The sequence below is a fragment of the Apodemus sylvaticus genome, chromosome 5 (assembly GCF_947179515.1).
Source record: "Apodemus sylvaticus chromosome 5, mApoSyl1.1, whole genome shotgun sequence".
Taxonomy (NCBI): domain Eukaryota; kingdom Metazoa; phylum Chordata; class Mammalia; order Rodentia; family Muridae; genus Apodemus; species Apodemus sylvaticus.
The window spans coordinates 101,803,672-101,826,772 of NC_067476.1; the positions used below are offsets into that span (position 1 = coordinate 101,803,672).

At 50.7% G+C, this 23,101-nt stretch overlaps 2 protein-coding genes across 2 annotated transcripts in view; one reads left to right on the forward strand and one right to left on the reverse strand.

The window, feature by feature from the left end:
* Positions 1-116: 116 nt before the first annotated feature.
* The window catches only part of Dnajc17 (DnaJ heat shock protein family (Hsp40) member C17), a 31,736-nt gene continuing 8,751 nt past the window's right edge, over positions 117-23,101 (reverse strand). The window contains exons 2-11 of the mRNA XM_052183259.1: positions 13,659-13,728; positions 13,348-13,406; positions 13,034-13,121; positions 11,461-11,546; positions 10,968-11,064; positions 8,694-8,737; positions 8,255-8,332; positions 7,329-7,409; positions 6,779-6,889; positions 117-303 (exon numbers count right to left, since the gene is read on the reverse strand). Coding sequence (XP_052039219.1) covers positions 184-303; positions 6,779-6,889; positions 7,329-7,409; positions 8,255-8,332; positions 8,694-8,737; positions 10,968-11,064; positions 11,461-11,546; positions 13,034-13,121; positions 13,348-13,406; positions 13,659-13,728 — 834 coding nt within the window. The 3' untranslated portion in view covers positions 117-183. The remainder of the gene's footprint in view (positions 304-6,778; positions 6,890-7,328; positions 7,410-8,254; positions 8,333-8,693; positions 8,738-10,967; positions 11,065-11,460; positions 11,547-13,033; positions 13,122-13,347; positions 13,407-13,658; positions 13,729-23,101) is intronic.
* Positions 265-4,953, forward strand: C5H15orf62 (chromosome 5 C15orf62 homolog). The gene has a single exon (XM_052183261.1). It carries the CDS (start codon positions 2,532-2,534, stop codon positions 3,075-3,077), a length of 546 nt encoding a protein of 181 aa, XP_052039221.1. The 5' UTR covers positions 265-2,531; the 3' UTR covers positions 3,078-4,953.

The window sequence follows — 23,101 nt, forward strand, 5'->3', positions numbered from 1 at the left end:
CTCTCCAGCCTGTGCAGTAACTCTCAGAGCATACCATTCTCTACTGGTCTATTCCCATCCATGGAAGAAGTCCTTGCAGATAGAGACCAGCCCAAGAAAAAGAAGACTTTTTTTTTTTTTAAAAAAAAACTTTATTGGTGCTGATTCAGAAAAGGGTGTGGGGTGGGGAGGCTGGAGCCGGGGCTACGTGGGCCGCCCCTCATCTTCCTGCTGCATCTGGGCGATCAGCTGCTGGCGCTCAGCTGCCTGGCGCATGCGCATCATGACTAGACTCTCATAGTCCCTTTCTGACAGCACTGAGCCCTGGGGACAGAAGAGACAGGAATTAGGACAAGAGGGTACAGCCCCACAGATTATAGACTCAGTATAGGGCCCAGCAGCCAAGACAAGGAGGGAAGGGAAGACATCTTAAATTCCAACTCCTCCAGGAGTCTTCAGAAAAAGCAGGCCTGTGCTCCCCAGGCTGCTCCTCCATCAGCTCCCCTTCAGCTCCCCTAAATCCCTTTACCCAGGACACCACAGCTACCTACATCCTGTTCTGGTTCAGTCCTTCCTGTCAATCACTTTCCCTGTGTTCTGGCCTGGCCCTCCCACTTCATTTCCTCTCAGCCTTTTATTGGACACTCTTCCCCCCCATGGCTTCTGCCTGGCAGGTTTCCAACAGAGGATGCCTGTGGGGCTGGGATGCCCAGGCTCTGCTGGACACCACCAGAGCACTTGTGTGTGGTCTGGCTTCTGCTGAGGATACAGACGGGGCCTTGCCCCACACACAGCCTCAAAGGGCCCCAATCTAGAAGAGCAAAGCAAGCATGAGCCCAGCTTGCCTCGCAGAGACAGACCAGATCACCACAGCCAGGGCCCCTGGCTTTCTTTTATGATCTTGTGAGCTGTGCAGGGGACTGAGGAAGGCTGCCAGTGAGCCACAGCTGTGGAGGGGGAGCAGCCTATGACAGAGCGCGGCACTGTCTGCCGAGAGCAGGAAGCACTGAGTCAGGTCAGTTCCCCCCTTAGCAGGGCTGGAGCTGTGATACCATTGGCAATCCTACAGCTGATTAGAGAGGGGGGAATCGCATCAGAGTTGCATGGAGGCGAGCATGACAGGGGTTGCAAGCATCATGTCCTGCAGGGGGCGCCCCAAACTGGTGCCTTCCACAGAAGAAGGCTTGGAAGTCGATGACCTAGGGAGTAAGATGGAGTGGCTGGGATCAGGCTGCCAGTGCCTGGCTAACTTGTTTGTAGTAAAGGGGTGCAGATAGAGGAGGTGATGCACGGCCTGGGCCTCCTCCCCTTCACCTCCCCACCACTAGAAATACCCTCCACCAGCCACCCTCCCTCCAACCACTGGCTGTTGCTCATGGCAGCCTCAGAGCCAGAGAGAGGCTGGGAGCATCCTAGGAGCAGCAGGGCACTGGCCTTCTGCTGGGGAAGAAGAAGGAAGCTGAGCAGCCGTGCTGACGGCCCGGCTGTGGGGGAGGGCAGCGATCCTTCCCCGAGTTTGTATTGCTCGGCCAAGAAAACTTCAAGTCACCCCTGGCATGCCCCCAGCACCTTGGGAGGAGCAAGCCCTGTACAGGCACGGGGCTGCTCCCCGTTAACACACCCTCCTCATCCTTCTCCACCATTCCTGTGGCCTGGCTAATAAGAGCCTGTCATCCAGCCTGGGGGCTGAGTCACCCACCCCAGCAGGTCTCCTCTCTTTCTTCCCTAACAATTGTTCCAAAAAGTTGCCTTTCAATTAGCACTGCCTCCCTGGGCTCCTCCCAGAGACATCTGGGGCTAGGGAGCCAGGCAGGCCTGCTGAGGTCACAGTGGCCGAGCACCAACTAGAAAGGAAGTAACCTGGTGACACACCAAGCAGGGCTGTCCCCAGACCAGTCCCCAGAGGAATCTGAGGCGTCCTACTGCCCTGGGGTGTTGGTCACAGCTGCCCCAATCCCAGCCAGTGGATGCTGCAATTACCTCAGAGCACGAAACCGGCTTCCCACTGACTGAGTCAGCTGAAAACAAAACACATCTCTACCACACGCTGGCACAAACAGCCAAGCCACTAATCAGAGTCCCCAGATGCTGGCAGAGAGAGCTCAGCCCTACACCGGCAGGAGATCGGCCGACACATACCAGGGACCACTAGAGAGAGGGTGAACAGGGGCTGGCCCAGCTGCTGCCTGCCTAAGGAGCGCTCCACTGCCGGAGTCCCAGCCCTGCCCAGCCTCAGCCTTGGTCTGCTCCTGCTCTGCCCTGTGAGTACTGCGGCTTCCTTTGGGGTTTTTCACACACCGCCAATCAAGTAGCCAGGCTCTCCAGGCGGAGCTCACAGTGCTAGTCTCATCTCCTTGACAGAACCTCCGAGCTGCTAGACTTCTCTCACTACCCAAGGCGCAAACGAGGGACCACCCTGAGCAGAAACGCAGAGCCTCCGCGGCTAGCCCTTGAAGGTGTCCCTCTGGTTCCTGGCATTCAGCGTTCTAGCAAAAAGTCACTTGCTGCCGCTGAGCCCCTCTGTGGGGCTTCTCAGATGCCAGACCCACTAGATGACTCTCAGGAGCTCCATGGAGACTTGGCGGAAAGGCTCCTTCCGCAATGCCTCCTTTTTCAAGCGAATCACCCTGGGGCGGCCTCGGAGACTGCAGCGACAAGGCAGCACACTTAGCCAGGCCAGCACTGCTGCCGGGGACCACGAGGAGTACAGCAACCGGGAAGTCATCCGGGAACTGCGAGGGAGGCCAGATGGCCGGCGTCTGCCCTTGTGGGGGGACGAGCACCCCCGAGCCACCCTGCTGGCCCCACCCAAGCCTCCACGCCTCTACCGAGAGAGCTCCAGCTGCCCCAACATTCTGGAGCCCCCAGCAACCTACACAGCTGGCTACTCAGCCACTCTGCCGTCTGCAATCTCCCTGACAGGGCCCCTTCACCAGTGCTCAGAGGAGGGCCTTCTGGACACTCCCCATTTCCCCAGAACACCTACTCCAGACCTCAGTGACCCTTTCCTCTCCTTCAAATTGGACCTGGGGCTTTCACTTCTGGAAGAAGTTCTACAGATACTAAAGGAGCAATTCCCAAGCGAGCCCCACTTCTGACCTGGTGAGGGTAGCAAGAACTGGGGTGACCAGAGGAGTGGGTCCTATGGAACCCAGCGAAGGAAGGTACAATGTGGACTAAGGAACAGGTGGGGACTGGAACCACAGTTCTCCTTGTCCTCTGGCTGCTGACCAATCCTTCAAGTCACCCAAAGTGAAGGGACAAAAGCCAGCTGGGAATGTATGGGAGTCACTTTCTGGCAGGAGCCCTGAAGGAAGCTGGAGAGACCAGGAAAAGGAAGCTACGACCTGCTACCACAGGAACCAGTCAGAGGTCAGTGGAGAGCCAGGGCCGCACAGGGGCGAGGCAGGGAGCAGGCCTCAGACTGGGCAGAGCTGATGGTGGCATGCACCAGCCTCGAAGGACCATGTCAACAGAGAAGTCACAGGACAGTCTAGGAAGACATATAGTCTAACTGGGACAAAAGGAAAGTGGGGAAGTTAGAGAGACAGGAACGGACAAGTCACTGCTGACTGCGCAGGACTGTTTGATGAAGGAAAAGCAAACTGAAAAGCCAGCTCCAGAGGCAGGGGAATGACTCTATGGAGACAGTGCTTGCTGTGCAAGCAGGGGGCCTGAGGTTAGACCTCCGGTACCCGCCTATAAAAGGTAGGCAGGGATGCGAGCCCATCTGGAATTCTGGTGCTCAGGATGCCGAAACTAGGGATCTAGGGCAGCTGGCTGGTTAAATAACCACAAAAGAGCCTCCTCAGTAAATAAAGCATGGAGAGCGATTGAGAAAGACATCTGAAATCAACCTGTGACCGCCACTTCACACACACACACACACACACTCATACACATATACTATACCGACACAAACACAAAGAAAAATTCAGTTCCTTTTTATCCTAGCCAATTTCTGTCTGTTCTTGAGACAAGGTCTCATATGTAGTGAGGGTGGTCTTGAACTTGCGATCCTCCCACCTCCACTTCCTGAGCCTGGGATTACACTGTGTGTCATCACGCCCAGGTTTTTTTATGTGGCGCTGGGGACCGAATCCAGGGCTTCGTTGACTCTACCAAAACAAGCCCCATGCCAATCCTCTAGTCACATTTTAAAGATGTTTTTAAAAATGATTCTTAATTGTGTGTGTTTGTGTGTGTGCGTGCACGCACACAGTATGTGCAGGTACCTGCAGGGGCAAAGGTGTTGAATGCCCTGGAGCTAGCGCTACAGGCAGCTGCGAGGCAGCTGATGTGGGTGCCAGGAATTGAACTCGGGCCTCTAGAACGCAGTATGTGTTCATAATTGCTGAGCCATCTGTCCAGCCCACTGAGGCACATTTTAAATCAACAGCCACACCCCTGACAGCTACTGTACTGGATGACAGAGCATGAACCTTGTCACTGAGACCATAGTCCACCGGATGCTGCTGGTCAGACTGTGTAACCATCAGAAGCAGACTCAAGCTGCCCACAGAGCTGCGAGCAATCCCAGGACTTGAGGAAGAAGCTTCTGGAACCCAGAGCGGCAAAGGAGTGCTCTGGGAACGTCCACAGGCCCTGTGACTGGGAGCCTCTGGGAAAGGCTGCAGGAATAGAGGGGCTAACCGGATCTCAGAAAGGACAGTGCGCCACCAAGAGGCTCCGGAATCCTCCACCAGGCCTGGGGGCAGGGGGCAGGGCTCTGCCTTGCCCAAAACTGGCCAAGGCTACAAACTGTGCTACTACCTTGCCCTGTGGCTTGGTCAGATGCATTTAGAGCCCAGAAGCACTGGACCATGTGGGCCTGGCCTCTGGTCACTCAAGTGTGAAGGAAGGGTAAAGGAAGCTGTGACACACACTGCCTCACAAGTCCACATCTGTGGCATCTCTCTCTCCTGCTCCTGTGCAGAGGTGCCCAGCTTCAAGCCTCCTGTGGAAGCAGAGGTAACCAATAAAGGTTTTCCTAATACGACCTACAGAGTATGGTCTTGGATGTGAAATGCTGAAGCTTAGTAGTGGGGAACACGACTTCTTTTAAGCTAGGATCCTACAGTGAGAACATGACTGCTTTCCTTCTAATCCCACGGACCCGGGGCTGCTCGAGACCGTTCGCAGCAGGTGACTGTGCTGCTCGTGCTCTGGAAGGGGCAGGGTTGCCAGCTGCAGATAGTTTCTGTAGTTGTGTGACATTTGGAATTCTGGGGTCTTTTTAGAGAGTATACAGTATATATTCTGGGCCCTGAGAGGCGGGGTGGTTTGTTAAGTAGTCTTGCGCAAAGAAGAAACAGTAACGAGAAGAAATGAGCTCTCCTGACTGATGAAGTTTCTTGGTGTCCCTAATCAGGGATCTCTTTCCTTTGCCCTCTTTCCCTTTTTTCTCCATCTAGTGTTAGAGGGTTGAAGGGTGGGAGAAGAGGCTGGAGAAAGATGGAAGAAAGAACACACAGAGGAGCAAAGACAGCCACAGGACCCTGAGCCGACCTACACCATTTCATGTTCCTCTTCCTCAGGCCCCGGGGCACTGAACGAGAATGGTCACCACAGGCTCCTATGTTTGAGTACCTGTCCCCAGGTGGTGGCACTGTTTGGGAAGGATTAGCAGGTGGAGCCTTGTGAGAGGAGGCGGGGCACTGAGGTCAGGCCCTGAGGTTTCAGTTAGCTCTCTCCCTGCCCTGTGGTCGGTATTTCAGCATGTGAGCTCTCAGCTACTATTCTAGTGTCCTGCCTACCCGTGCCTGCTGCCGGGTTAGGGTTAGGGTCCCTACAGTAATGGTCATGGACTCTATAACCTCCTGGAATCATAAGCCCCCCAAATTAAATGCTTTCTAAGTTGCCTTGGTCCTGGTAACCAAACTGTCACAGCAACAGAAAAGTCACCAAGACTGACACACTGCCCCAAAGGTTCCAATCTCAGGCAGGCATCTTGAATACTCTGAGAAGCTGTGGACGTGTGGACAGGTACCCAGGCTGTTTCAGAGAAGGGAAAAGCAATCATCTCAGCATCGTCCCTCCAACGGGACTGAAAGGAGTCCATGCTCCAGCCTCTGCAGTCGGGCTAAAGACCCGGAGAAGGACAGGGTGAACAAGTCATGGTGTTCTAAGGACTGGGAGGCAGTCCCAGGCCCACAGTTGCTAGAAAGCTGGCATTTCACCACAAGTGGGTTCCAGATACAGCGCCCCAGATACAGCACCATCAACATGGGACTTGATTTTATTTCTAGAGTCCATGTGTGAATGGGAAGCCAGAGACAGAGCTGGGAAAGGGAAGTTCTGGGAAAACCCTGGTCCAGTTGCTTGCTTTCTGCCCCTCCACCCAACACTGGGTTCCTAAACTAAAATCCTTTACACCATGACCAAGAATAAACAAAGTCCTCTTGGTATGGATGAGGGCTCCAACAGGAGACAGACATGAAGGGTAAGCAAAGGTCAACTTCCGTGTAGCCTTGGAGGTGTGCTTCGGCGTGGGTTAATTATGAGCAGGACCCTGGGTTTGATCCCAGTGCCAGAAAGAGTGGGGATGGGGGAGTGAGGAGGAAAAGGAGGAGGAGGAAGAGGAAAAAGAGGAGGAGAGAGAGAAAAAAACCAATGTCCTCTGGTACTCAGAGAGAAAAGGCATAAACAGGGAGTCAGCCTCCTGCCTGGGCTGGTGAACCCACCCCCACACCACCCCATTCTATTCTTATCCAGACTTGGGGAGAAAGAACATGAGAGTGGAGCAAACGAGGATCCCAAACCCCAAGCAGACCCGGCTGGGTGGCTCCTGGCTTCTTACCTTTGACAGTCCTGGGGGCCCGGGGTCCGCTGTGCCCTGGGGCTGTCCCTCCAACCAGGAAACCTTCAGAGGGTTGTCAGCCAGGCCCACTTCATTTCTGACAGCCAGCTCCTGCCAAACAGAGTATGCAGTCTCTGTCCCATCCAGTCCAGGTCTAAGGGGCTCTTTCTAGCCCACAGAAAGACTAAAACCAACATTCTAATTGTCCAAGCAGAGATGGGCAGCCTCAGCCACCTGTAAGCAGTGTTCCACCCTTGCGGGAGAGCGGAGGAGATGCGCCTTCTGATTTGAAGACACAAAAAAGAACAGGGCGGGGAGGAGGCTGGTGCAGGGTGGGAGGTGCGGTGTGGAGCCAGTCAGAGTAAAATTAGGCAGAGCATTTTCTCATCCAATCTTGAAACCAGGAGACCTTTGGGGGAGATTCAACTCTCGAGCTGGCCCAAAGATCCACTAGTAGTGTGGGTCTCCCACTGAGGAGGACCCATGAAATTGGGCTCCTGCTCAGAATGACAGGACTGCCCGCGGCCCCCAAGCCCCAGACAGCACTCACCGCAGCCCTGACAGTAGCGAACTCCACTATGGCGTTGCCTGCCTTCTTTCTGGACAGTACCAGGTTGAGAACCTCCCCATACTGTGGGAACAAGAGAAGCACAGAAGTGTAACTGGACACAGAGCATGGCCCATTGGGCTACAGCCCAGTCTTGGAATTAGTTCTAGGGACCCAGAAGAGCAAGGCTGGAGAGGAAACTAAGTTATTTTCCTTTTCCATGGTGCAAGGGACAGCAAAGGTGAGATGGGTAGAGCACTGAGACCCAGGCTAGCACACTGCACAGCTGAGACCCAGGCTAGCACACGGCACAGCTGAGACCCAGGCTAGTACACTGCACAGCTGAGACCCAGGCTAGCACATGGCACAGCTGAGACCCAGGCTAGCACACTGCACAGCTGAGACCCAGGCTAGCACACTGCACAGCTGAGACCCAGGCTAGCATACTGCACAGCTGAGACCCAGGCTAGCACATGGCACAGCTGAGACCCAGGCTAGCACACTGCACAGCTGAGACCCAGGCTAGCACACTGCACAGCTGAGACCCAGGCTAGCATACTGCACAGCTGAGACCCAGGCTAGCATACTGCACAGCTGAGACCCAGGCTAGCACACTGCACAGCTGAGACCCAGGCTAGCATACCGCACAGTGGTCTCAACTTCTGAAAGCAGGGAAGCAGAGGGGGTTTCATGCCCTACCTCTCCCCAGCACAGTCAGCTAAGGTTTGTGCTTCAAGGAAAGGGCTAGGCTTAGGCAGGGAAGGAGAGTGGACCAGGGGGCATATGATCACTCAAATGATGGGAGCATTGGCCTAGGGGAGTCACTAGGCTTATCCATAGTTATGAGACAGGCAGGAAAAGGTGAAGTTCAGGGCATTTGGGCTCTCTGGGCTGAGAGGCAGGAGGTGGCAGATGTCCCAGGAGCGTACCTTTTGTAAAAGCCTCAGGAGGACTTCTCGGGAGTAGCCACCTTGGGACTCATCCTCCTTCTTGCACTTCCACTTTAGCTACAAAGACAACATCAGCATCAACCACACCAGATCACAGGAGTGAGCCTGCCACTCTAATCAGACACCCCGCTGCCCTCCAGGCTCTGGCAATTTAGACCGCCCAGACCACGTTCCCCGTGGAAACAGAGAAGCGCCTGATCAGTCTCACTGACACTGTGCACTAGAAGAACCCTTCTCAAATGGCTTTTGAGGATGCCTTGCCCACACCTGCCAATGTTACAGCCACTTGGTGTGGCGAGCTCTGAGAAGCAGTCCTAGGGTCCAGGCCCAGGATGATGGAAGGGTGGATAGTCACCCACAGGGAAGCACCTGTTCTTGCTGAGACTTGCCGCACTGTGATCAGATACCACAGACTCACCTTTAGTTTGGGGGTTCCTTTGCCTTCAGTATTTTCTGTTCTTGCTAAAAAATATTGGGAAAAGAAGAAAAGTAAAATCTCAGAGTTCAAGGTCTCCCAAAGGAGAGGTAGCACCAAGCTGGAGGACTGACCTATACAGGCTATTCATGTCCAAGGGTAATGCCTGCCCTGCCCTGCCCTGCCCTGGTAAAGGGTCTTGTGGGGAAGCTAGATGCCACCCCACCCCATCCCTGGACAGCCTGCTCAGGAAGGTCACTGTAAGCTCACACCCTAAAGGGTGGAGGCCACAGCCACAGAGCACTCAGCTCCTCTGAGGCCAGGTCCCCAAGGCCTTTTCCTGTTAGGGGGAATGAGGGAGGATGGGGAATCATAAAGGTATATTTTAAAAAGGAGTGGGGGATATAGGATGATAGGACAGAAGGTAGATAACTGGACCTACTAGTCTCAAATATTTTACATTAGTATGGATTATTATATATTGATAGAAATTTAAAGTTATTTTGTTCAACTCTTGCTTAATGTTTTGTACATATGTAACTCATTTAAAAACATAATGTAAAGTTCTAGTCTTATGGAAGCCACTGTTGCAAACTGTTTGGGATAATTAGAATTGCAAGTTAGTAGTCACCTATAAATATCTTACCTGTAGTCTTGTTAGGTACTAATTTAGTTAATTATGGAAATAAGCTTTACTTGGTCTCTTGTATATGTTTTCAAAGTTAAGGGGATAATAAACAGCTAGAACAAGCAATGTTTGTCTGTTGAGATATATTATAGAAAGATAGAAACGCTGCCCTTATCTCAACTGCTGACAGCATGCTGTCCAAACTGTGGACAAGCAGGACACTGGAAAGTTGACTGTCTAACTTTGCAGAGACAAGGTAGGCTAGTTCTTCCAAATTCCTGCTTTGCAGAAAAGTCTGTCAGATATTCTGTGCCTGCAGGCCGAAGACTGGATGCCCCAATAATACAGAGGAACCTTGGGTGACTGTCCAGGCAGCCAGCTGTCTCTGTCCTGTCTACAGTTTTGAAAGCTGCTTGCTCTGCACTTCCTGTTTACTTGAGCAATATGTATCCTTCTCAGCGCTCTGATGGGGTTGAAGACTAGATATAGTCTTACTGTTTTTCTTATTGAAGATTAAAGACATAAAAACTTGTTTTTTAGGATCTAATAAAATGCTTTAGGGTCTAAAAAGATATTTTAAAGGTGGTAAATGCAAAGTTATAAGAGATTTAGGTATAAAACTTTGGACTCACCAGGATAGGATAGTGCTTTTTCCAAGGTTGCCAAATAAATATGGACTGAACATTATAAATATAATTCTTTCTTGATAGCTCTTATAATTGTTCTTATTGTATATAGTTTATTGATATTAGAGAAAAGGTCAGTTTTTGGACTAAAAGGGGAAATGTGGTGAGAATTTTGGTTTCTTTAAAAACCCAGTTATGGAAGGTGAATATGCTTCTTTTAATGCCGGTGGGGACTGAGAGGCTGCTTCCCAGCAGGCGACTGTGACGTGCCTCGGACACTAGCAAGAACAGGATTTGATTTGTGCCAGCAGCAGGAAGTTTATTCTGGGGCCCCTGGAGAGGGTAAATGGGAGAGGCCTGAGGTGGAGGCTGTAGCTGCAGTTTGACAAAAAGTTGGAGCCAGCCGGGCGTGGTGGCTCACTCCTGTAATCCCAGCACTTGGGAGGCAGAGGCAGGCGGATTTCTGAGTTCGAGGCCAGCCTGGTCTACAGAATGAGTTCCAGGACAGCCAGGACTACACAGAGAAACCCTGACTCAAAAAACCAAAAAAAAAAAAAAAAAAAAAAACCAAAAAAAAAAAAAACAAAAAAAACCCCCCAAAAAAGTTGGAGCTATCCTAACGAGGAAGATTAGACTTGCCCCAGGAAGCCAGTGTCCGTAATGAGCAGGGAGGACTATAGAGGACTACCCCCCCCAACCTTCTCTCTCCTACTAGTGTTGGGGGGTTGGAAGGGATTAGGGTGGAATAAGGGAGGGAAGGGTGGCAGGTAGAAGAACCTAATACAATAGCAGAACAAATAGCACCAACATTTCCCCTCAAGATCTGCTCTGGGACCGAGACCTGTCAAAAGCACAAAGGTTCCTACAAATTAGTGTGCCACGGCAGGACGCTGTGGACCACCGTGGGGCATTCACAGGATCTGGTAGGGGAACCTCCACAGCTGTTCCATGAGGCAGCCAACATGGCTACTCAGCACCGTGAGGTGCACTCAGCCTGGAGGAGACAGGAGTGTGCGCTCTCACCTCTCAGCCTCTGTTCCCGGTCCTGGCGGATCTGCTCTTGGATCAGCCTTTGCTGCTCTTCCAACTGACGGGAACCTTCTTCTCGAAGTCGGGCGATCTGCAGAGCAGGAGGCGGAGGGGTGACAATTCTGTGCAGATCCAATTCCAGGTTGGCTCACCTTGTAAAGGTCCCTGAGAGGTTCCACCTGCAAGCCAGGGCTCAGCAACCTGTGGGTGGACAGGTCACCCAGCCCCCACGGGTGGGACAGGTCACCCAGCCCCCACGGGTAGGACAGGTCACCCAGCCCCCACGGGTGGGACAGGTCACCCAGCCCCCACGGGTGGGACAGGTCACACAGCCCCCACGGGTGGGACAGGTCACACAGCCCCCACGGGTGGGACAGGTCACACAGCCCCCACGGGTGGGACAGGTCACACAGCCCCCACGGGTGGACCAGCGAGCAAGTTCTCCCCACGCAGCAGCCACTCACCCTCACCAGTGGGTCTGGCTCACCTCCTGCTCTAGTGTGGTAGTGCTCCTGCTCTCCTCCTCTTCCTCACTCCCCTGGGCCTGGGCCTGCCGCTCCCTGGCCTCTAGGTCTAGGCACAAGGGTTGAGTGGTCCAGTGTCTAGTCTGCATGCCTGTTAGGGCCTCAGTCCACCCCAGCTCTGGCTGTTTCCCCAACACCTCAAACAGGGTGGGCACCATACAGCAGCCCCACTCATATCCACTATGCCCAAACATCCCCAGTTACTTTTCATTGCAAAGGGACACACAGAAGAGATATGGGCTCCAGCCCAGCAGCCATGGGCCTAGAGGAGTTAAAACAGCTCACACTGACCGAGCAGGTTCTGTCCATGAAGTGAACAGAGGGTAGAGGTGGATGCTGGGCCTGCCCAGGGCCTTGTGTCGAAACGCCTGTGGGTGGAGCTGCTCGCTCTGTTTCTGTGGTTTGGCACCGCAGCCTGGCCTGGCCGGGCCTCGGCTCTGGTTCATCTCCCATCACTGCACTTGGGTTGTCACTATGTCCCTTCCTCACTCTCCTCTGCCAAGCTTCACTGTGGCCTGAGTTCCAGTGGCCTCTCCTCAGACAGGCAGACGGCTGCTGGGTACCCACATCCCAAGCCCCGTGCCAGGCCAACTCTTGTAACAAACCCTTCTCTCGGGCCCAGGACTCACTCTCCCTCTGTCTACCTGATTTACCTGGGAATTCCCTCCCTTTGCCTCCCATCCCAGTTTTGACCTTGTACACGCTAAGCAAGTATTCAATCACAAAGCTACATCCTAGCCCATTTGTTTGTTTGATGAATTCATTAAAAACTGACTGAACTGGGGCTGGTGAGGTGACTCGACAGGCCCGTGTGCTAGCTGCCGAGCATGGCAACGTGAGTTGGATTCCTAAGCCCACAAGGTGGGAGCCGAGAACTGTCCCTGCGAGCTGTCACCTGACCTCTAAGGATGCTCTCTGCAGCATGCACCTGTGTAGTCACACACTAAACAAATCCACGAAAAAATGTGTCTCTAGAAGTTCAACTCTATCTGCTCCCTTGGAGCGCTGGGGAACTGTCCCAGAGCACAGGGATAGCAGGCAGGGACTGAACTGAGTGGGAACGAGGCAGCCTCCACTGGAGGTCAGAACAATGACAATGACTTCACTCAAGCTCAGCCTAGGTCCCCACCCTGGCTGGCAAGCTTCTGGACTTTAATGGTATATTTATTGTCACTTTTATGTGCATAAGTGTTCTGTGTGCAGGCTCTATCTGCACGCCTGGTCCTGCAGCAGTCAGAAGAAGTTCCAGATCCCTGGGACTGGAGTTACAGATGGCTGTGAGCTGTCATGCGGGCTAGGAGTTGTACCTGGGCCCTCTGCCTGAGCAATAGGTGCTTTTAACCACTGAGTCGCATCTCCAGCTCTAAGAGTCTTAACTTTAGTAGTAAATCTAGTAACCAATACCACTTCTGAGAGTGCCTTTAGACCCAGCCTCTCCAAACAGTTTTGTCAGGAAAGGCCCTAAAAAGCACGGTGAGGGAGTCCAACAGCAGGGCTAAGGGACGCCAGAGGCAGCCGGCCTGCAAGGTCACCTACCAAGTTTCACTTTCTTCCTGTTCTCGTCAAGTCTCTGGGTCCTCTCTGCTGCCTGCTTCTTGGCTTTTCTCACCTTGTCATATGCAGCCTGACCAACAAACAAACAAACCAGAACAGAGTCAGCCAAAGGAAAGGGGCAGAGCTGCAGGCGTCTTCCTGGGCCTGCCCCGATGCAGTTACCAGGGTCTCGCATACCCTAGAGCTAGTGAAGCCTGCCCCTGCTTAGCTTCTGTCATGCTTAAGATTCAGGCCCTTCTAGGCAGCAGCGGTCTCCAGTCACTGGGGACAATTCAGCCAGAGACGGTGGCACCTACCCTGGCTGCGGCATCAGTCAGCACTTCCAAGGCCTGGGACAGCTGGTGGAAGAGTTCAGCTGCACAAGGACAAAATAAGAAAGAAATGAAGCTACAAGCGGTGAAGTGTGCTTCCTCAGGAATACCTCAAAGAAGCCGCTATCGGCACACAGCAAGCCCACAACGAATGGTAAGTACATTCACAGCCGACTGTATACCCCAGCATGTGACACCAAGCCCTTCACTGATCCAGGCAGGTCATGCATGATCAGACACTCAGGGCAGAGGTCAGGGGAGCAGGTCTCTTGCTCCCTGGGTCCCAAGAGGCTCACCTGCTCTGGGGTTATCTGGATTTTTGTCTGGGTGGCAGGAGAGTGCTTTTTGCCTGTACGCCTTCTTCACCTAGAAGAGTCAAGAAAACATAATCAGTCACCCTCCTGGGGAGACGAGGAGAAAGCATGAGCGATGTGGCAATCAATCCCACACCACCTAAAGAGGCTGCGGCCCCCTTCTCACAGCTACTGTGACACTGTGATAAGACGCCGCTGCAGCCGCCGCCGCCACCGCCACCTGACACCCATCCCGCAGTCTCCTCACGTAATTATTTTTACTCATCTGGTGTTCATACGTATGCTTCCACGCTACAGTGTGGAAACCAGAGGATAGCACGTGGACTTGGTTCTTTCCCACCGTGTGGGCCCCAGTATGGCCCTCAGGAGCTCTGACGAGGGGCCTTCCCTCACTAACCCATCTTGACCTTATCCGTTACATTTTAATATACTTTCCCTTTGACTCAAGCCTAAGAATTTGAACGTGAGAGGAATGACTGACTATATAAAGATGCTCAAAGCAACAACAGTTAGTGGAGCTAGCCAAGCCTCTACCTCCAGGACCACTAGAACCAGGACAGTGGCCTGCTGTTATGGTAGGACATGCCTGTAAGCCTGGCTCTAAGGAGGCAGAAGCAGATCAAGAGAGTTCAAAGTTGACCTCAGCTATATATAATAAGTTGCAAACCAGCCTGGGCTACATTAGACCCTATCTGAAAATCAAATCAAAACAAGCAAAATAACCACTACAGGGGCTTGGAGCAAGGGCTGGAGAGATGACTCAGTGGGCAAGGGTGCTTGCTGTCAAGTCAGACATGCTGAGTTCAATCCCTGGAACCTACCAAGCGGAAGGAGAGAACTAATAGCTACAGGTTGCCCCCAACCATCACAAGCACACCACGGCACATACACATATGTACTCCTACACACAGCACACAATAAATAAGTATAATTTTAAATTCATTTTTATTTTTTGGGACTAGTTCTCTCTACATAGCTCTAGCTGCCCTGGAACTCACTATGTAGACTAGGCTGTCCTAGAACTCACACAGATCCTCTGCCTCCTGAGCCCTGGGATCAAAGGCCAGCACCACTACATCCAGCTTAAAAAATTAAGAGAAAAAAAAGTCAGTACTCAAAACTATATATATAAGCCAGGTGGTGGTGGCACACGCCTATAATCCCAGCACTTGGGAGGCAGAGGCAGGCGGATTTCTGACTTTGAGGCCAGCCTGGTCTAACCAAAAAAACAAAACAAAACAAAAACAAACAAAAAACTATGTATACAATAACCACTCTAGGAGTTGTTTTTTATTTTTTCTTTTCTTTCTTTCTTTTTTTTCCAAGACAGGGTTTCTCTGTGTAGCCCTGGTTGTCCTGGAACTCACTCTGTAGAACAGGCTGGCCTCGAACTCAGAAATCTACCTGGCCTCCCATGTGCTGCAATTACACCCACATCTACCACCGGACCAAACTCTAGAATTTCTTATATTTGCAAAATTTAAAAAGCAGAGCCTGGAGAAATAGTTTAGTGGTTAGGAACAGGTGTTGCTCTTGTAATGAACTGGGTTCACTTTCAAACACCCAAGTTGCTCATAACCATCTGTAACTCGAAACTCCAGGGGATCTGGTGCCCTCTTCTGGCCTCTAGAAACACTGCATGCATATGCACAGACATGCATGCAGGCAAAACACACAAAAATAAGTGAACCAACAGCTCCCAGAGGTTCTTTCACATCCGGCCTGCTCAGACGGTTCCAGGAAGAGGTGGTTCAGATCACAGAAACTGACTCTGCGTCTGAGGCCTCTGCATCCCACTGTGTTCTGTACAGGTTACCCACGGCTTTACTCCAGGAGCGGCAGCTCAGCACTCTGGCTTCCAGGTTTCTCAGAGGAAACTAATCCTACCTCTGCATTCGTGTGAGCTAAATAAGGACCTTCAGAGGCTGGCAGCCAGCACTTCCTAGAGAGTCCACCTGGCAGGTACCTGACTCAAACTCCCTCCAGTTACGGAGCTCCGGATCTCTGAGGTTGTACTGCCACCTGCTGGGCGGAGCCGGTCCCATACCCATACCTGCCCGTGCTGGGCTGGTTTTCCAGACTGAACTTGACGTTCATCCCAGTGGGTCCACCTCCCCCACCCCCCTGCCTGTGACACCCCAGACTACATGCTCATCGTGCCAGCTCTCTTATTAAACCATTACAAGGCCGGGTGGTGGTGGTGCACGCCTTTAATCCCAGCACTTGGGAGGCAGAGGCAGGCGGATTTCTGAGTTCAAGGCCAGCCTGGTCTACAAAGTGAGTTCCAGGACAGCCAGGGCTACACAGAGAAACCCTGTCTGGGGGGGGGGGGGACAAACAAACAAACAACCCCCCCAAAAAAATTATTACAAGGAGATAGGCATAAAGGCTTCACATGTGTGACCACAGCCATCAGGACACTGAGGCAAGAAAATTTGAAGCTCTGGACTAGACTAAGCTACAGAATGAGACCATATCTCAACATCCCTCCCCTCCAAAACGCCAGCACAACAATAAGCAAAGAGAGTCACATGCGCTTCCGACCTCCAGGTGGCCTGTAATCCGCCTGGGCTCCTCCACTGAGCCCACAGCTGCATCTCTCTTATTTTACTGGTGCTCTTGAGCCGGCTTCTCACTGTGTTGACCTAGCTGGCCTGGAATTTGATATGTAGATCAGCCTACCCTTAAATGGTCAGAGATCGCCCACCTGTCTTCTCAGAGCTAGTATTACAAAGATAGCCACCACCAGACCCAGCCCCCACCTCTTATTTTTAAGTCAAGCTTTATATGCATGCGCATACATACATACATACATACATACATACAATATTTCTTTTTTTCCAAGACAAGGTCTCACTATGTAGCTCTGGCTGTCCTAGAACTCACTATGAAACCAAACTGGCCTTGAACACACAGATATCCATTTGTCTCTGCCTCTCAAGTAGTGGAGTCAAAGGTGTGTGCTACTACACCAAGTTTTACACACACATACACACACACACACACACAAAATCTTTAATCTTTTCAGTCCAGTCTTTATCCTCCACTGCAGGCCACCCTCCAACAGTTTCTCATACCCTCCCCTCTCCCCCATCCCCAAGAGGATGTCCCCACCCCTTTTCTTTTATATTTTAAGGCCTTTTATCTGCCTTATTCGGTGAGGTGAAACGCCACAAAAATATATAAAGAAGCTGGTATGTGGTGTGGTGACACATACCTATAATTCCAGCACTAGAGAGGCAGAGAGGGCGGCCAAGAACTCAGGGAGTCCAGGGCTTACATGGTCCACATGATGAGGTCAAACCATGCAGGCTAGGATTACAGTGAGACTTTCAGAAACAAAACCTATAGAGATGGAGGCAGGAGAATCAAGAGTTCAAGGTCATCCTCAGTTAAATCGAGTTTGAGGCTACCTGGGGCTACATGAGGCCCCATCTCTAGAGAGGGAAGGAAGACCATGAAGAAAAATTTCATAAAACAAACCAGCTGGGCATGGAGGCCAACTGCTTAAATCCCAGCAGGCAGCAGGCAAACAGGCAGATCTCTATGAGTTCCAGGCTAGCCAAGGCTACAAAGTGAGACTCTGTCCCAAAAAGAAAAACAGATACATAAAATATGATTAATAACAAGAAAAAATTTCGACCTCACACACAAAAATTAAAAGCTATTTTCAGCTATTGACAAGTAGAAAAAGGACGTTAGCCAGGTGGGTCGGCTCGGGCTCAGGGCGCCTGTTGTTCTTGCGAAGGATCCAGGCTCAGCTCCCAGCCCGTGTGGCTCACTATAAGTCCAGTTTTAGGAGATCCAACAGCCTTTTTTGTCCTCTGCAGTCAGTCATTTGGTACACATGCATATATTCAGATATACACTTAATATAAATAAATAAGTAAATATTCTAAAAAGAAAAAATGATATTTAATTTGGATCATAGAACGGAACCTTCAGACCTAAGCAAGGGTTGTCTTTTTTTAAAAAGACAAAACAGGGTTGCATATAAGTCACATGCCTAGAACATACTTGCTAACAGATGCTGGCCTTGAACTCCAGATCCTCCTGCTTCTGCTTCCCAGTGCTGATTAGAAGCATGTATCACAGGGCCAGTTGGTTTTGCTTCTTTGTTTGTTTTACTAGTTTTACTTTTTTCTTTTTATATAGGCTTTTTTTAAAGGTTTATTTTTAGGGACTGAAGGGCTGGCACAGTGGTTAAGGGCACTTGCTGCTCTTGCAGAGGACCTGGGTTCAGTTCTCAGCAGTTTACAAACATCTGTAACTCTGGCTCCAGAGTTACCATTTTCTGGTCTCCACAGGCACCAAGAACACAACTGGTGCATAGATATATACACAGGCAAAACATACAGAAATAAAAACAAATCTTTTTTAAAAAACAAAAAGAGATTCATTTTTATTTTTTAAATTTTATTTACTTATGCATTTGGATTTTGGTTTGGTCTTTTTGAGACAGGATTTCAGGCTCTGTGTAGCCCTGGCTGTCTGGAACTCATTCTGAAGGCCAGGCTCCCTCTGCCTCCCAGGCAGAGCCATCACCGCAAGGCCAAAAAAAAAAAAAAAAAAAATTAAGAATCAACATGGACAAACCAATCTTGTTGTGGTAGATGATATTACCGTCCTGTGACACATGAGAAAACTGGTATAATGAGAAGTTATTGTAAATATATTCAACAAAACCTATTCTAGCAGGAGATATAACTTAGTAGTAGCACGGGCAATCCCCAGCACCGCACATACAGAATCTACTCCAGTCAAATACTGTGGAAACATTAATGACATCCAGCCTAGTCACACCTTTTATCCCTGGCAGATAAAAATATGGAAATATTAATGGAAGAGGGTTATAGTTGATATTTACTGTCTATAATGAGTTTGAGTAATACAGGAAAAATACTTATATGTGAATTGTATTTTCAAATTCAGACTCTTTTTTATACTAAGAGCAAGACTTTACTCCGGTCACTGACTCTCACTTGGACTCAGGCTCCTAAGTGCCCACCCCTTAAAGCTGCTGGTTAAAGGCAACAGCAAGACTCTGCACTAAAGATGGTGTGTTGGCACATCGCAGTGACCCTAGCATCTGAGACATGGAAGCAGAGGGATCAAAGTTTACCCTACACCTTGAGTAAGTTCAAGGCCAGCCTGAGCTAAGTGAGACCTTTTCAATCAGAACCCTGAAGCTGGGTGTGGTCACACACACCACAGATCCCAGCACACAGGAGGAAGAGGCCAGTGGGATGGTGCTGGAGACCCAAACAAACAAAGCAAGTTCCCAAATTTCTTCCTCACCCCTTCATTGACAGGAGTCAGTAAGCCACCACAGCAGGAGTCCAGGAGCCTGACAGACCGCAGGAAGTCAGGAATGGACCCAGGTGAACCTAACCTGAATGGTCTGGATGGACAGGAATGGTTCCAACCTGCAGGAGGTAGTCCTAAAGTTCAGCCCGTGGCTGGCCCCAGGAGCTCTGAAATACTCTCCCTGGAAAAAGTAGAGGACTTAGGTATACAGCCGGAGACCTGCCAGGGTGGCCACAAACTGACACGCAGAATGCTGGTCAAGCATGTCTGTCTGGATGTACTAGTTATTACTATATTTGGCTGCTAAGCCTGCCCTGGGCAGAGCCCATCCCTGTGGCCGAGGCTGAAAGGCTAGCTTTGATTTTGAACCAGTTGGCCTGGACTCTGGTGCTTTCTTACCAGCTGGATCCCAGCTCATCCAGACCTCTGGACTGGTGGCTGAAGAATTTCTCAGCAGGTAAACAACCTTCCTAAAACCATCTGGCCTCAATTCCCAATGCTGCTTATTCAAACTGGGGCTGGTAACCTTTGTTCTCAGCTACTGCAGAGGCTGAGGCAGGGGCGTTAAATATTCAAGGCCTAGTTGGCTTGGCCAACCTAGGTGGCTCATGCCTTTAATCCCAGCACTCAGACGGCAAATCTCTGTGAGTTCCAAGAAAGTCAAAGCTACACAGTGAAACCCTGTCTCAAAAAGACGAAACAAAACAAAAATTCAAAGCCTGAATGGGCAACTTTGTGAAACCTTTCAAAATAATAAAGATATTAAGGACTCAGATACAGCTTAGAGGTAGAACAAGTCTGGCATGCAAAGATCCTGAAAGGCCACATGAAGCAATGAAAGGGGCTGAAGAAGAGAGAATGGGGTTAAGGGAGTGTGGTACAGCAGTGTGGGGGAGGGGTGCCCATGTCCAAGCACTTCTTCCCCCTGGGGGACCACACGTACACAGGCATGGTATAGAATAGAGTTTATTTAGGGTAGAGGTTGGGAGTTAGTGGTAGAGAAAGGCAGGGAGAGAGAAAGAGAGAGAGAGAGAGAGAGAGAGAGAGAGAGAGAGAGAGAGAGTAGAGAGTGGTGGAGCCGGCCATGACCACGTGGAGGGGGGGGAGCCCAAGGGGCAGAGAGGTGAGAGTAGGATGAGAGAGAGCAGACAGAGACAGAGAGACAGAGAGAGAGAAAGAGAGAGAGAGAAAGAGAGAGAGAAAGAGAGAGAGAAAGAGAGAGAGAGAGAGAGAGAGAGAGAGAGAGAGAGAGAGAGAGAGAGAGAGAGAAGGGGCAAGTAGCCCCTTTTATAGTGGGCCAGGTCTATGGGGCGGGGCATACCTGGCTGTTGCCAGGTAAATGTGGGGTGGAGCTTAGACAGAATACCAACAGATCCTAGGTTCAATCCCCAGCAGCAAACAAACAAACAAAACAAACGAATAAAAATAAGGCTAGATTCCAGGTTAAAAGGTTCACCGGAAACCAGCAAAAGGCTGACCAGCTCAGTGGATGAAGGCATTTGCTGAGCAGTTCTGACAACCAGAGTATGACCTGTGGAACCTGCCGCATCTCAAAAACAAAGACAAACCAAGAAGGAACATTTAAAGTCTCTCTCTCTCTGGATTTATTTATTTATTTTATGTATGTGAGAACACTGTAGCTGTCTCAGACACACCAGAAGAGGGCATCAGATCCCATTAACTACTGAGCCATCTCTCTAGCCCCGCAGGAAAGGACCCGTACTAAGTTTTTTACTGGTGGTGGTGGTGGCAGCTGTTCAATTTGGATTTTGAGAAAGGGTGTCATCGGAACCCAGAACAGTGGAACAAACAGCACCTAGTAGGCATACAATCAATACCTGTGGCATGAAAGGAGCAAGCAGGGGCTGGTGCCCTCTTCTGGTGTGTCTGAGACAGCTACAGTGTACTCACTCATACATAAAATAAAAATAAATCTTAAAAAAGAAAAAGAAAGGGGCAAACATTCATTTGCTTTCAATCAAAACAGTCAGAAAGCCTCGACCCAGTTAACTAGTTCCGGTCCACAGAAAGGTGGGGGGAGGTGAGTGCGCTCCTGGCCCCACCTCCCCCAGCCCTCCCCACTATTTCATAACTCCCCATTCTACCTATTAGCATCTTAGCATCTTCGCTCACAAAAACCAGGGCTGAGCCAGGACATGCCTTTAATTCCAGCACTCAGGAGGCAGAGACAGGACTGGAGAGATGGTTCAGCGGGTAGGAGCACTGACTGCTCTTCCAAAGGTCATGAGTTCAAATCCCAGCATCCACATGGTGACTCACAACCATCCATAAAGAGATCTGACTCCCTCTTCTGGCTATCTGAAGATAGCTACAGTGTACTTACATATAATAAATAAATAAACAAATGAATAAACAAACAAACAAACAAACAAATAAATAAATAAAAAGGGGCAGAGACAGGTGGATCTCTGTGAGTGTGAGGCTAGCCTGGTCTAATAAAGTGAGTTCCAGGATAGCCAGGGATACACAGTGAAACTCTATTCTAAAAAACAGAAGTCTAGAAAAGACAACTTTTTTTTTTTCCTTTTGAGACAGGGTTTCTCTGTGTAGACTTGGCTGTCCTGGAAATCATTTTTATAGACCAGGCTGGCCTTGAACTCAGAAATCCACCTACCTCTGCCTCCCAAGTGCTGGGATTATAGGCGTGCAAAACTACTGCCTGGCTAGAAAAGACAACGTACTGAGACAGACTACCAGGACAACCACAGGAGGAACCAAACAGTTACCTCCCCACAGCCCACCCCACAACCCACCCCACAGCCCTCCCCACAACCCACCCCACAGCCCACCCCACAGCCCACCCCACAACCCACCCCACAGCCCTCCCCACAGCCCACCCCACAGCCCTCCCCACAGCCCACACCACAGCCCACCCCACAACCCACCCCACAGCCCTCCCCACAGTCCAGCCCCCAGGGATGGGGGTTGAGTACAAGGAATAAGGCAGCAACTGTACTCAGCCCCTCCCAGAGCGCCACAACTGGTTCCACAAATCACAGCAGCCCAGGCCAGTAGAGGTGGCCACAGCGAAGCTCAGGCCACTCAGGTGATTTGCCCCAGGCACCCAAAGGGCCTCTGACGATCCTCCTGTCTCCAGTTTCACCTCTTGAGGTTAAGGATCTCCTGACTCACCCAGAAAAGCAAGGGCTGAGGGGTCCAATAAAGAGAAAGAGCCGTCATTAACTTAAAAGAAAGCTGCCTGGCAGAGAACACATCATTACTGTTTAAAGGCGGCTGTCCTTTCTTGCAGTAAAGCTTGGAGCCAGGTAAGGAAGAGGTGAAGTAATTAGACTCACTTCTCAAGAGCCAGGTCAGTTAGTAGCACTCAGACAAGGACACACTGAGGCAGTGGCTACAGGGACCGAATGAACAAAGCTCCTAGGTGAATCAGCTCCAACGCCATTAGTAGCCCTAGTTCAGAACAGTCTGTGACCACAGCCTGGACATTCATCTGTCCCCAAGCTTAGAGAGGAAGACATCTCATTCCTGCTAGGAGGAACACTAGGAGTTAAGTGACTGTTTGATGTCAGGCAGAAAGAAGGGTAACACAGGGCTTTGGGCACAGATCTAAGAATCCCCTCTGTAAGAGTACAAGGCCAACCTGAGCAATATGAGACTGTTTCAAAAAATAAAACAAGGACTAGAGAGATGGTTCAGCAGTTAAAAGTGCTAACTGCTCTTCTGAGGAAAGGGCTGCGCAGTGGGGACTTAGAAATGGAAAGCCTGGTGTTTCCCCAAGCCTGCTGCTCAGTTCTCGCCCAAGCATGCCGGCTTTACCCACACCACAAGGAGTCAAGTCTCTGTCACTCAGACTCAGGTAGGGGAGGGGTCTCATAGGGAATCACAGACCACTTCTGGTTGCCCTAATTGCTCCTGGGGTGTGGGGAGTAAGGTGTGGGCAGGGGCTCTGCATTTATTTGTTGCCTTATGCCAGGCAAATCAATTAACCTCTTTGAGACTTGGTTTTCTCATCTATAAACTGGAGTTAATAGTCCTTGCCTGCCTCCCAGCCTTGTTTTGAAGATCACATCAAATGAACTAGACATGGGAAAGCTCTCCAGTATCACATAAATGTGAGGCCTACTGGGAATGCTAAC

Excerpts from the sequence above, each read along its gene's own strand:
- C5H15orf62 (XM_052183261.1), top strand. The coding sequence starts at position 2,532 with ATGACTCTCAGGAGCTCCATGGAGACTTGGCGGAAAGGCTCCTTCCGC.